Source organism: Geospiza fortis, unplaced genomic scaffold (assembly GCF_000277835.1).
Source record: "Geospiza fortis unplaced genomic scaffold, GeoFor_1.0 scaffold166, whole genome shotgun sequence".
NCBI classification, from domain to species: Eukaryota; Metazoa; Chordata; class Aves; order Passeriformes; family Thraupidae; genus Geospiza; species Geospiza fortis.
In genome coordinates this window covers 5,457,167-5,470,836 of record NW_005054310.1, presented here as the reverse complement: position 1 = coordinate 5,470,836, position 13,670 = coordinate 5,457,167, and the positions used below count along the sequence as shown (strand labels likewise).

The 13,670-nt window shown below is 44.4% G+C and overlaps 1 protein-coding gene across 1 annotated transcript in view; it reads left to right on the top strand.

Moving 5' to 3' along the window:
• Nucleotides 1-4,024, top strand: part of KCNMB4 (potassium calcium-activated channel subfamily M regulatory beta subunit 4) — a 22,213-nt gene extending 18,189 nt beyond the window's left edge. The window contains exon 4 of the mRNA XM_031055612.1: nucleotides 3,175-4,024. Coding sequence (XP_030911472.1) covers nucleotides 3,175-3,343 — 169 coding nt within the window. The 3' untranslated portion in view covers nucleotides 3,344-4,024. The remainder of the gene's footprint in view (nucleotides 1-3,174) is intronic.
• Nucleotides 4,025-13,670: the final 9,646 nt, after the last annotated feature.

Sequence of the window (13,670 nt, the reverse complement as noted above, 5' to 3'; positions counted from 1 at the left end):
GAAAAGAAACATGTTTTTAGGCATGATGTACCTCCTTTGGGTTCAACATCACTGCCTCATCACCAGGGGAGTGGTGCTCTTGGGCTTTCCAGCAAAGATAGGTTTTTACCATGAGAAGTCTTCCCCTGGGGACAGAGCCTTTCCTTTCCTGTTTCCAAGCAAAACAACAAGCCTTCAGACTGTGGGAGCAGGAGGTCACCTTTAAAAAAGCAGCATGAAAAGTCAAAACTGCTAGCTTTGCCAAGCAGACCCAAAGCAGTTACATTACTGTGCTTCAAATGCCACAGAATCACAGAATACTCTGGATTGGAAGGCACGCACAAGGATGATCCAATCCAGCCACTGGCCCTGCACAGCACCATTCCCAGAGTCACTCCATGTGCCCAAGAGCATTGTCCAAATGCTTCTTGAACTCAGACAGGTTTGGTGCTCTGACCACTGCCCTGGGGAGCCTGTTCCAGTGTCCAGCCACCCTGTGAATGAAGAACATTTTTCCAATACCCAACCTGAACCTCCCCTGACAAAGCTTCATGTCATTCCCTTGGGTTCTGTCACTGGCACCACAGAGAAGGGATCAGCGTCTGACCCTGCTCTTCCTCCATGCGAGGAAGTAACTGCAATGAGGTCTCCCCTCTACTCCACACTGAACAAAGTGACCCCAGCCACTACTCATATGGCTTCCCCTCAAGGCCCTTCATCATCCTCATGTTCCTCCTTTGGATGCTCTCCAACAACTTAACATCTTTCTTATATTGTGGCACCCAAAACTGCACACAGGAATCAAGGTGAGGCCACTCCAGTGCGCAGGGACTCTTACTGTACTTAAAAATAGCAGTAATACCCATCTAAACCCAAACCTCAGCTCAAAACTTACTTAAAGGCTTTGTCTTTGACTCTTTTCTAAAAGAGAAACTCTTTTAAATTACTAAGTCATTGTCATATCTATAAGGAGGGTTTGACATCCATCACTGTTACCTTTGGTACCCATGTTTTTCAAAACATTTAAGATTCAGTCTAAAAGATATCTTACTTTCCCCAATCACACTTTCTTTCCTTTAATTGAATCCAATTTTCTAGGTTTTTGCTTGTCCCTTATTTTTGAACTAACATCTGCTTAAAAAAATACTTGAAATTCAATGTCACTAATAAGTTCAGAGCTGTGAAGATTGAGTGTTGCCTACTTCTGGCCTCCTTGCCAATCAGCAGTCTGTTGTTATAGGTGATGACACAGTAATTGTGGGGAGCAGGCTTATGCCTCTTGTGAGAGGATTTCTTTGTTCAGGTGCACAGGTTGGTGAGTTTGCACCCATGAAGTTAATACTGCTTTATTCAATTTATAGTCTCCACCTGTGCCTGCTTATATTTCTGGAGGATTTTGGTTGTGCAGAATTCATACATTCCACTACTGAATACACCTGGGATTCTTTTGCTATCTTTTTATGCTGCTGAATTTCAAATTCTATATAGCTGAGCTGCTCACAATCAGAGTTTTATTATGCTCCTTACTACAGAAACAGAGACATATGGTGCTGGCCTTGGGGACTTTCAGGCTGGCACAGTGCAGAGGATTCTCCACACAGCAATTTTGGGTGAGAGACCCCCAAATGCAAATGCAGGTGTAGTTAAATCTGGCATCAGGTGTAGCTTGGCAGTCTGGCTCCAGTAGGTCTTTAAGGATGGATAAAACTCTGCAGACTTGCAGACATCTCCATTCAATTTCTCAGTGAAGGAAGAAGAGTTCCTTCTTTCTCCTCAACAGGGAATTCTTTCTTAGGGCTCCTTTCTGATCAGGACAAAGCTATCATGGGAGAGACAGCACAGCCATTGAGCAGGGATCTGCTCCCATGTACCACCATGTTAGGAGACCTTGGTTCCCAGGACACTGCTGGATGGGCCTGGTTTGCCAGGCTTTTAGGCTGTGAGGTTTGTTGTTCCAAGAAGTGTCAGGTGGCATTGGTGAAGCGACAGGCGATGGGAGTGTTTGGTGTGAGTGAGGACCAACATGAGTCAAGACTATTGATATTTTTCTAGCTGGAGAAAGTTCTCTTTCTCTCCTTTGCAGATAGTTTTCCAGCAGACTGCTCATCTCTGGCTGTAGATGGGAAAGCAAGAGCAAAGTGCAAACGCCATGAGATCGATTTAATAACTATTAAACTGCAAGGGAGAGCAGAAAGAGCCAGAGCTGAGAAAAATCTGCCATCACATTTTGCCAACAACCTCCCAGACTTGGAAGAGGCAGATAGACAGCAGATCTTTCAGACATGTGGCACAGCTAAATTTCCAAATGTCTGAAGATGCTTCCTCCTCAATTCTCCTCCTTCCTCCCTTTCCGTTTGTAAGTACATAAACCTGTCACAGACCCCACCATGAGTGTGTATTAGATGCTGCTGCTGGAGGCAAGGAGGTTCAGAGCTTTGTAGGAGCCTTGCCAAATTGTCCCTGTAGGAGCCTACTCAAGACTACTGAGGCCCTGCTGTGTGCAGCCCCAAATCCCAGCCTATTGCTGAAACACCACTGCAGGGAAGGAGCTGACTTGGGAGCCTTGGCCGCCCAGGGCAGGCTGTAGTCCTGGTGGGGATGGATTTCTTGCAGCCTGCTGCCTGCCACTGCAGCTGGGCTAACCTGGGCCGCCAGCAGGCCAGTGCTGAGGACAGGGACCAGCTCCCTGCCCAGAGCCAAACCACAGCCAGGGCTTGCTTCATCAGGAGCCTCCATGTATCCCCATGGACACATCAGTGCTCAAAGCTAAAAGTGAAGTTTTAATTACTGTTTAAATCCTTTCACAGGCCTTGATAACATCTGAGGTAGATATGTATAAATGCTGCCTGGTATTATGTTTTTGCTGGGGTGGTTTTGCAATCCACAGTCAGTGTGATACTGTATCTCTCTGGCTGTTTGTGATGACCACATTTGCTGGAAGATCTAGAGAACCAACACTTTTTTTCTGGTTTTTTTTTTTTTTCTTTTTTTTTTTTTCTTTTTTAATCCAAATGAACTTGTTAGCCTGTAAGGACTGCAAGTGGAAAGCTCTCACAGTCTGCCATGAGTGCTAGTGATAAAAAGGCAAATAGAAGAAGTGAATTAAATAATCCACTTAATAATTTTCTGACACTTTGGAAAATAAATCACCTTGTTGATTTATATTTTCTCCATCTTCTGTTCCCCGTTTCCCAGGCCGGATGATGTGATGCTGAAGCGCACCCACGATGAGACTGTTCTCTTGCACTGCTTCCTCTGGCCCGTGGTGACTTTCCTGGTCGGAGTCCTCATCGTGGTCCTGACCATCTGTGCCAAGAGCTTGGCTATCAGGGCAGAGGCAATAAAAAAGAAGAAGCATTTGTGAGTGGCAAGGCTGCTTGTGGAAAAGAGAAACCTGCAAGAAGGTCTGAGGTGGGGCAGCCCGACACACCTGCAGGTCTGCGGGGCACCCAGCTGCATCTCCTTCCAGGGTCTGATCTGTGTGGTGGAGTGGCTCTTGTCTCAGGACTGTTCTTGGGAGATTGCCCCGTGAAATGCCTGCTAATTGCTTCTTCTGCTATGGCACTAAATAAGTATATTCTACCAAAAAACAAAAGAGAAATCTAGACTGCACCAAATATGCTGTGTGCTGTTAGTGCTGAAGAGCAGCTACCCAGAAACTGAGACAGTTTATGAAACTCCCTGATGATGTTGCTTTCATCTACACAAGGCGATCTTTACTAATGTTTAATATTAAATATTTAAAATATTTACTTTAGATAGAACATATTTACAAAAAAAAAATTATTGTTTTGGGGGTTTTAACTTTTGGGGGCTTTCTTTTTTTTTCTTTTTTTTTCTTTTTCTTTTTTTTTTTACTGCTTTAAGGCAAACGTAACATTGTGCTGGTTAGGTTTCTTTCCCACTGTGTAGAACTTGATTTTGAAGTTCAAACCTTACCTTCTGTCTAGACAAAATCTTTCATCATCACCCATTCACTGTGATGAACTGCAGAAATCTCTCAGAAATACTTCTAAAAAAATGAAGCAGTTATTGGAAAAGATGATTAAATACTGGATCTAACTTTATTGCCTCAGTGGTATTCAGTCCTACAGTTTTTCTTGTCCCCTCTCCGATACCCTCTTCATGAGTGCTCCATGCTGTAAGGAGCAGGGATTTTACAGTGGTGGTTTTACAGGAGTATGTTTTGCCAGCACCTTACCCAAACAGTGGAATGCCTGAGTGCTTGCTGAGGAGAGCCTGTGTGTCATTGGTGTGACTCACACCACCAGAGAGGGACATCAGCTCCTTGTAGGGCTGTGGGTGTTTGCTGCTGAGCTGCCCATCCCAGTGACATCATCTCCATGAAGGGGATGCTCCGGAAAACACACGGCACTGCGGGCATGGAGTCTCGCTGGGTCTGCTTTGTCTGCTTCCTTGCTGTGTGTGATGGGAGAACCAGCTCTAGTCCACTTGCTCAGCACAGAGAGTTCCATGTTTCTGGCAGTCTCCCAGGGCACATTTACCCTGCTGTAGTCAGGGGCTGGGGCCAGAGCAGTCTCATGGCACTTGTCATTGCCCCCACAGGGCTGCTCCCCCCGGGACCAGCTGTGCAGCTTGGCAGTGCTGGAGTGCAGCAAATGGAAAAGCCATGTGGCTGGGTCAGGAAAGTGAGTGATTACTGGCAAAGCACTTTAATCTACATTAACAATTCTGCAATTCTAAACATACTGTGCATTATACTAATCTCTGATACTCTTAGTATTATGTGTAAATACCTTGGGGTTCGTTGTGATTTTAACACATAGCAGAAATATTTCCTGAGGATGAGAAAAGTGCTAGATTTGAAAGCCTGAAAGCTTAGTTGGCACAAGGCACGATGACAAACCTGCTGGTATCGCTCAGTGTCCTTTTCAGATTAATTGTCTCGTGTATTTTAGAACTGATTTCCATAAGACCTCCTGTACACACTGTGGTGCCCAGTGACCAGGCTGATGCATGGCAAGGGCAGCAGAGTGACTGGAGGTCATTTGCTGCTTCCCTTCTTACTTGCTGTGTGACTTTTGGAGTGTCCTCTGGTCCCAGTCCACACTGGGATAGCTGTTCCCTCAAAGCAAGTTAAGGAACTGTGTTTGTAGGGGTAGGAACTTGATGCTTCTTGGCACATTACTCTGTATGAAAGATCCAGTTGGCATTGGTTGCACATGTTCAAGCACCTCCAGTCCTGTAGATGAAAAATACCTCTTGTCAGAAACATTTCCAATTCTTTGTGTTAAACATCACCACTTTGAAGGTGCCTGCTGTCCAGCTCACACTGGTACCTTCTCTCTCAGCCTACTGAAAAGAATAGTGCTGGATATACAGGGTGCAGGGAGGTTGTGAGCTCTCAGCCTCTCAGAGGAAAGCCTGCAAGCTTCTGAAAGAGCTGTCCTGCAGAGGACAGTGTGTTTTCTTTCACTCTTGTCTCATTCCTGTGGCCTTGCTTTCATCCACTGCAAATCTCTTGCCTCAGCAACCCACAGAAACACTGCATTGTGTGCCTGATTTGCTGGTTTGGTTGCTATATATATAAATATATAAATATATATATTACTTGCTTGCCACTCTGCAAATCACATAAAGCTGCAGGTGTGGGGTGGTTTGGTTATCTGAGTGAGGCGATGCCAAATTCTCTTCATTTATTTCTTTGGTAGCTTCTTACAGTTAAGAGGAATAAGCCTGATTTTCTACATCCATTCGTCCTTTGTTTTCCCAAGGGAGAAGGAAATACAGGTGACACAGATTCATCATGAAATTTTAAACCAGTATCTTGTGGCTCACAAATCCAGATTAACAAAATCCTCCCTTTCTTTGCTCCAGAAGCTTTTGTGAGGGAATCCTACAGCTGGTTCTCTGAGCAAAAGGCAAGAAGCAAATTGAGTGGATGCAGCTCACTTGATTGGCAATCACATATTTAAATCTGTTGGAGATGCCTTTTGCAAAGGCCTCTGTAAGAAAGTAATGGCTACAGAGATGATATTAAGTTGTTTTGCTGAGAGATTAACGCCCCAAGTTAAATATCTAAATTGGTATCCATATACCAGTAGGTATATGCCTGGCATGGCAGTATGGGATGCTAAGGGGAAAACTCAAAATCCTAACATTCAGTCTTCTGTTTCATCCCATCCCTCACTGGTTGAGAAATGTCTTTGTAATCCCAGTGCTTGATTGTGGAAACTGGGGATCTCCCTCTAGTGGATTATTCACTCCTTGGCTTTGCAGATTTCCAAGTTTTGTAGTGTGTTCTCTGAAACATACTTGCAGCCAGAGCGGCTGCTTTTCCCAAAGCCATCTGCAGAGTTGGCTTTTGCATTTTATTCAATATTTATATGCCATTGCTTTGAGGAATTTTGTTCTGGCATTCTGTCTACTGCTCCACTTCAGTAAGACCTGCCTTCTCTTTCATGTAGTGCAATTAAATCAATTTGCTTATACAGTATCTCTGTTAGTTTCTTACCCTCATTTTAAAAGTTGTAGTAGTATAAGCATGTTTGTTGCTTTTTTCCCTGCTTCTGCGTTTCTGTGTTGCCAGTAACAGACAAGATTTCACAAAGTTAGAAAATATAGCTGTTGAATGAACAGCTTAATTCAAACTCAGACAGATGAGGGATGTCATGGGAGAATCCAGGGGCATTTTGGAAGATCTTTACCCATTAATCTCTGCTATAAACGTAGCCCTATGACAGGGGTCCAGCACGGAGTGCTGGATTTGAAGGACTGTTTTCAGCTCAGCTCTTCAGCAGGTGCTGCAGGATGCAGGTTGGGAAGTGCAGTGGGGAGGCAGCACAGGTCTCAGCTTCCAGACTTGTACTTCCAAGTGTGTTTTGAGGGATTTGTCCTAGAACAGAACAAAGACATCTGCGAGGTGTGAGAGCACAGATCTCTCCATGCATCTGCTGCGTGGCACAGCCTGCTGTGCCCACCCCAGCCCTGGTGCTGCCATCTGGGCTGTCCCTGACTGCAGTTTGCTTCTTGGGAGCCCTCCTGGCTGAGCCAGGCTGTGGTGTCGTGCCCACAGGAGCAGGGATGTCTACAGAGGGCTGCCACACGCTCAGCTCACTTCGCACACAACACAAAAACATCCATCAAGCATGTGTTATCCCATCCGAGTCCAGCTGGGAAATGCAGAAGGGGAAACATTGGTCAATGTTTAAAACCTTTTCATAGATAAAGTGGTAGGGCTTCAGTATTCCTGAGGAAGCCTCTGATGCAATTTGCTAAGGCTTACTTGGAAAATGAAAACTTGAAAATTGGCAGTGGGGCTGGTCCGACGGTGGGGCAGTGTGGATTGCCTGTGAGCAGAAGGGAGGTGCTGTGCAAGCATCTTTGCTCAGTGCTGCAAACACAGGAGCTGCCCACCAAATCAGGGCTTCTGCAAACTTTAGCCTAAATGGCCAAAGAATCAAGAACAAACACGTGGAAGGGGAGACACCTAAACCAGGGTTTAATCAAAAAGAAAAACACTCATGCCATGGCTTGTATTTCAATAATCAGACAAGAGAAAGCACAGCTGAATTTCTAATTATGATGCCTATTATATCATGCAAATATGGTCTTTCAATCCCTGACAGAAATCCCATAGCCAGAGTTATCAAAAAATCAGCTTATTCCCATGTGTGGTTTTCTCTGAGAATCAAAGCCTGTTTGGTTTGGGGCTTTTTTTCCCCCTCAGCGTGGAACAGCTGCTGTTCCTCCATTAACTTTCAATCAGAAACCAACCTCTTCCCTTTCTGGCATCTTGAGAGGCTGCTATGCTGATCTGTCAAGCTAACAATCTTTGCTGCAGAAAGCATGAGCAGGAAAACCTCCGAGGGAATTTGTGTGCAATTAATCATGCTGCCTTGTCAGGTCACAGACCCACTGAATGAATCAGCCCCACAGTTTGCTGTTTGAGGGGCTGTGCAATTCCCCTTCTGGTTTGATGGTGAGCCCAAATGCTGCCATTGCCTGCACTGGGCTCAACTCACAGCTCCTTGGTGGTCTAATGGTTTGAAGTCTGGTAAGCCAAAAAATCGCTCAGTGTGCATTGGGTGCATGGCTGGAGATGCTGTAAAAAGAAAAAAGGATAGCTTATTACACTACATAGCTGTAATTTGCATGTCAAATTATATTATAAAATGTGTTGGCATGGCTGTAAAATTGCATACACACCTAGACTACACAGTCTCCAAACAGCACATGCAGCGATCAATCGAAAATAATCCTCCCAGAAATTCAGTACTGATTCTGACACTGCATTAAAGAAAAGCAAACACTGTAATTTAATTTAATGAGCTAATGGAGCTCAAGCTTTACTTTTAATGATATAACTTGTTCATAATGTTTCAGCTAGCAGAAGTTTTATCCGTGTTTTTATTTGCATGCCAATCGCCATTCACTAAAAGCAGCTGGAAAAAAATCAACCCGTAAGCTCTTTCACATAATTGCTTGTTCAGCAGCTGAGGGTTTCTGGACAAAATACTTCAACTATTTGGGCCCCACACAGCAGAATCAATTCCTTTCCCCTCTTGCAGTAGGCTGGTTTGTCTTGTGGTACCCACAGGAGAGGGAGCAGGGCCTGTCTGCCCTGCTGAGTGCATCCAAAACATCTCTAGGATGTCATACCTGGGGTTTGCCAGGGGCCTGGAGATCGGGAGCACAGCCAGGGTGTGGGGCTGTGGGGAGGGAGCATCACCCAGGGGCATCAGGGAGACAGCTCCCACCTAAGGCAAATGTGAAACATCAGAAGGAGCATGGGTTTGGCAAAGAATGGAATCTTCCATGGAATCCAAAGGGCTGAACTATATTTCTCTGCACTATTCCTCTGAAGAATAATGTTTGAGACAATTGAAAAATTACTGTGAAATTTTTGGGAAATCTGTTCTCAGGCAGGGCGAGAGTAGTTTGGAAGGACCAAATATATAACAGCACACCTAAACAGCAGGTAACCTAAATCCTTATTATTTTTTTTCTGAAAAATCATGAAAAATGGTTCTGATACAAAAGGAAAAAGTATATAGAAATTAGGGGAGTTAGCTAGGTTTTCTTGCTTTTGATGGAATAATTTTAAGTCCTTATAAAAATACAGACCATATGTTATGAATCTGCAAGTATCTGGGCAAGTGAATCACAGGCAATAAATGATTCTGCTGTATTAAACATAAATAGTGTCCTGTGAACTTCCCTGCTTTTTTGCTAATGGAGACATGTGCAAGAAGCAATACATCATGAGGAGCATTTAAAATATTATCTCAAGATCTTATTGATAAAGTTAATTTAGTTCAGGCTGGCAACAACAGAGAGGAGACTGAGAATGGGCTGCAGAATTGTCAACATGAAGCAATAATGAAGAGTGAGCTTCCAAGCACAGGTGTGGGATGAGGTGTCTCAGTAACTTTTTTTTTCCATGATATTAAATGGCAAGATAAAGGGCAAATTAATTGCATTTTTAAAAATATGCCAGGTCAGGAGATTTATGAGGTTCAGTTTGATGGGTAGGTGATTCAATAACAAATATTAGGAAGTAAGAATACTAGCAGAATAATGAAATGTCTTGTCTATTCTTGGAAAATATAAGGTAATAAATAAAGACAAAAGGTACAGACCAAATGTTTTGGTGGGAGGAAACATTCAGCAAGAAAAAATGTGACTGTAAAGCCTTCAGATAGGCTGCTAAAAACACATTGGTGCTAGCTAACCCTGGGTTTTGATGGAATGCAGCTGATGTTTTGGAGCTGAAACTGTGGCCTTTTTTCCAGTAGCTGTCACTAGGTGACATTCTGGGGACATGTGGTGGTACCATGTTTTTTTTAACCCGTTTCAACCTATTTTTTTCATCTGTTTTGCTCAGAGAAATATATTTCCCATTCTTTTTTGTGTTGAAATTTCTGGAAAGTTGAGAGCTGTGTTGCATGGGATTGTTTACAGCAATTTGGATGGGTTTTGGTGCCTGAGGAAGGGTGTGAAGCAGGCAGAACTCAATGGAAATAGCCCCATCCTGTCCAGGTCTAGGTAAAGCAGAGTAGCAGCTTCTACTGCCAACTTCAAGCTCTGCCAGTGCAGCATCAGAACCATCATGCTGATCTTTGTTTCCAAAAAGCAGCACAGTTCTGCTGCAAACCCATGCATGACCAGAGAACCCCTGCCTAAACTCTTACCAGGGGAAGGAAGTTTGCACAGCTGGATGCAGCAAGCAGGACCTTGCTGAGGGTGAACATCTCAGTGTTCCATGGTGTCAATGTCAACAGGTTTGGGGCTAGGGGAGGTTTTCCTCCAGACTTATTTTGGGCATAAGCCATTTATTCCTGCACACAATCTACTGGACAGTAACCTGTCTTCCTGACAGGACATGCGTGTGTGCCCACAGAATTCTTGCTATGCCAAGCCAAGCAAAAATGAAAATGGTTTAGGCAATACTCCATGTTTCTAGTCAGTTTTTAAATTATGCTTTGGCCTATATTGGAACCTTGTGGGAATTAGTTGTTTTTGCTTATAGCACCTATACAGATTTACAGTCCCCTTCGTAGGAATGGAACAGCTACTGCATAGTGGAAGCTCATTGCAGTGTTAACTGTGCCTCAAAGTCAGATGGATTGGAAGTTCTTCCTTCCCTGCATCCTGCTATTGCAGTGATGCACACATGCTTTGATTTCCCTCTGTTGCTTCCTTGTTAGGCACTCTCTCTCCAGGCACACAAATACATATGTATTGTGCAGTAAGTGTTTACCCAACTCATCGTTATTCTGCATTCATGCACACCGAGCTGTCTTTCTCAATAATTAGCTTTGTAATGATCAAAGACATTCTGTACCGACTAGCATTCCTCCTTGTTTTATTGTTCCTCCATTACTCCTCTCTAACTCTTCTTATGTTACATTTTCAAGGTTGTTTTTATTGATAGCCAAAAAAAAGACAAAATTAAAAAAATGAAAAGCCAAATTGATTACTTTAAAATTTATTTTGCAAAGACATATTAAAATGAACTTTTTATTTTGCTTGATGTACATTCTGTGCTTTGCTAAATAACCTTGAATACTGTGCTGCCAAGTCAGTGGCAATGAGTGGCTATTAGCAATACTCATTATGTAGTTCAAAAGTGTTCTGATAATTTGTCTCTCTATGTTTAAACACTATCTTTTGAGAAAAAAAAAAAAAAACCAAAAAAAACAAACCAAAAACAAACACATAAGAGCTGCAGTCTTGTTGACAATGAAGCATTTGCTTCCTCTTTCACAAGAGTAAATTTCTCGTAAATGTATCATGTTAAAATGTACTCTGTCCTTGGATGAGGAAGAGGGCTGGCAGTAGAGTTATCAGTTGGAGCTCAGTCTCCTCTCAAGCCCAGGAAGCCAGAATTTTTTACAGGAAGGTGAACGGCTACATGCAGAGGTTAGTTTTTATATGAAGGGCTGGACAGTGAAACAGAGACAGGTATGAACTGCAGGGGTCCTGGTTCCTCAACCCCTGCCTCAGAGACTACGCCAGTTCCCATCCCTTGCTGGAGACATCTGTGGGAGATGCAGGTTTTGTGGGGCAACTCAGTGTTTCTGCACATCAGCAGCCCAGTTAAGTGCCTAGAGGGCTCTGGGGAAACTGGCTGTGCAGGCCAGGGTGTGAGGCTGTGAGAGCCAGCGCTTGCTGCTACTTCCACTGGATACTAGCTTGGCAATGAAGATGTGGCTCTCTGTGTTGGCAGGGGTTGGTACTCACACATCTGAAGGAAGTGAGACAGATTTTCCTCCCTTTTCCTCCCTCCCCCATTGCTTTATCCCTTACTGCTCCTCTGAACAATGCCCTCGCAGTTTGAACTCATTTTCTTTGAACTACAGGCACTGCATAACTCATACTTGTGTCTGTTATTCCATCCCTAAACATCTGCCATTATTTATCTGGGTGGTTTAAACTCTTTATGTTCGATTTATTAATCTCTCTGAGAATTACCTCCAGCTTTGTGTGGAAATATGTTCAGCAGTGGAAACAGCTGCAGGGCTCCCCAGCTCCTCCTGTGACGGATTCCATTACAAGGCGACCTCCACCATTCTGAGGGTGGGATTTGATGACTGTGCCAGTTTCCTGGACAGAGGCCATAGCTCCATCCAACCCAAGCTGGAGAAATCTCTTTTACCACCTATGTGTTGAGTGAAGATGCTTTTAACGCAGATCCAGAGGCAAATGTCATTGCTGAGCCCCTTTCCTCTGTTGTGGTGGCAAAGGAGCTCCAATTCTGTCCTGCTGGACATGCTGCAGTGGGCTCCCACCACATAGTGCTCCTCCAGCATGTCTGGGGACATCCAGCATGTCTGGGGACCTGGCATTTGTGCTGCCAGCAGCTGTGGCAGCTGGTCCTCACCCAGCCTTGCCCACTGTGGTCTTAAATGTAAGGAAGACAGGGGGAGAAGGGGCTTAGAGCCTCACACAGATTAATGATCTCTTCTTTTTGGTGCCTTTCCCCCTTACATTTCAGACTTGTGCCAGGCTGAAATGCTTGCTTCAGGGCTCCATCTTGACCAGATCCCATATTTCCTACCATTGTCAGTTACCAAAGACCTGGTTAGATCACACCACATTCTGTGGCAGATTAGACCAGCCACAATGGTTGTGGAAAAGCTTGATTTGGATACTTAATTGTGAGTATCAAGCTGAAGGCTGCAGGGCCATTCATTCCTTTTGCTTAAAGGTCATCGCACAAGCAGCCTTTGAAGTTCAATTACTTCAAGGCCCATATACCACCCAAATCTGTCTGTGTCTCTGCTGTAAGGTTTAAAATGCACCACTCTTTTCTCTAGCATCTTGCATGCCATCTGTTTTCCAAATCACTTTCCTCAGCTGCATAATTTAATTACTGAAGAGAAGAACTACAGGGGGGAGGATATGGAGAAAAATGAGAAATTTGTTTGTGAAGACTCTGCATTCAATTCTCCCTTTCGGTGTGTGGGTACTAGAAGATGTAAAGTGGCACTTCAGGAGCAAAGGGGACTTGGTCACACTAACAAGGCTCTCAGGTTCCCCATCTCCCTGGAGAAGGTTGATGCAGGGAACAAAGTCTCACCACGCTGGGTTTTTGTGTGCTTGGCGTAACATGGGGCATGAACCAGTATCCATCCTCCTCCTGCTATCCAGAGCTTTTCCTTCACTTTCTCTTCCAGGCTGGTACCCAGCCATTGGTCATACTTGTACTTATGGGAATAGCCTTTTTGCAAACCCATCATTCCTGTTCCTCATGTTCCTACATAGGTGGTAGTCTGGGGGCTGAGGTGGGTGGGAGTCTCATTTTCTGGGCACAGCTGGGAGGGCCTTGTGAGTGGCGGATCTTGTTTGGCCAGAGCAGCTGGACTAAGGGAGTGGGAAAAGTCTGAGAAACAAAGAGAGTGATGACTGACAACTCATGTCTGTGAGCCTATGGCTGCACAAAAACCTCTGACTCTCTCCCCTGGAACAAACTGGAGAGATTAAAAATAGCTATTTGTTTTTGTTGATGACAAGGTAATTTTAACACAGGTCACTTCCCCAGTCTGCTGCACTGAGTGGCAACATGCAGAGAAATGTGGGAACAAGTGGGCAGCACAGGGGGTGGAAAGGAGGAGGTGGGAGAGAGCCACTTCCTTGGGGACAGCAGCATCCCACACAGTGAATTCCAGGGTGGCTTTCCCTGGCGAGGCTGAGTGAGGAAGGAGAGGTGAGCCCCCCCTTGGCGC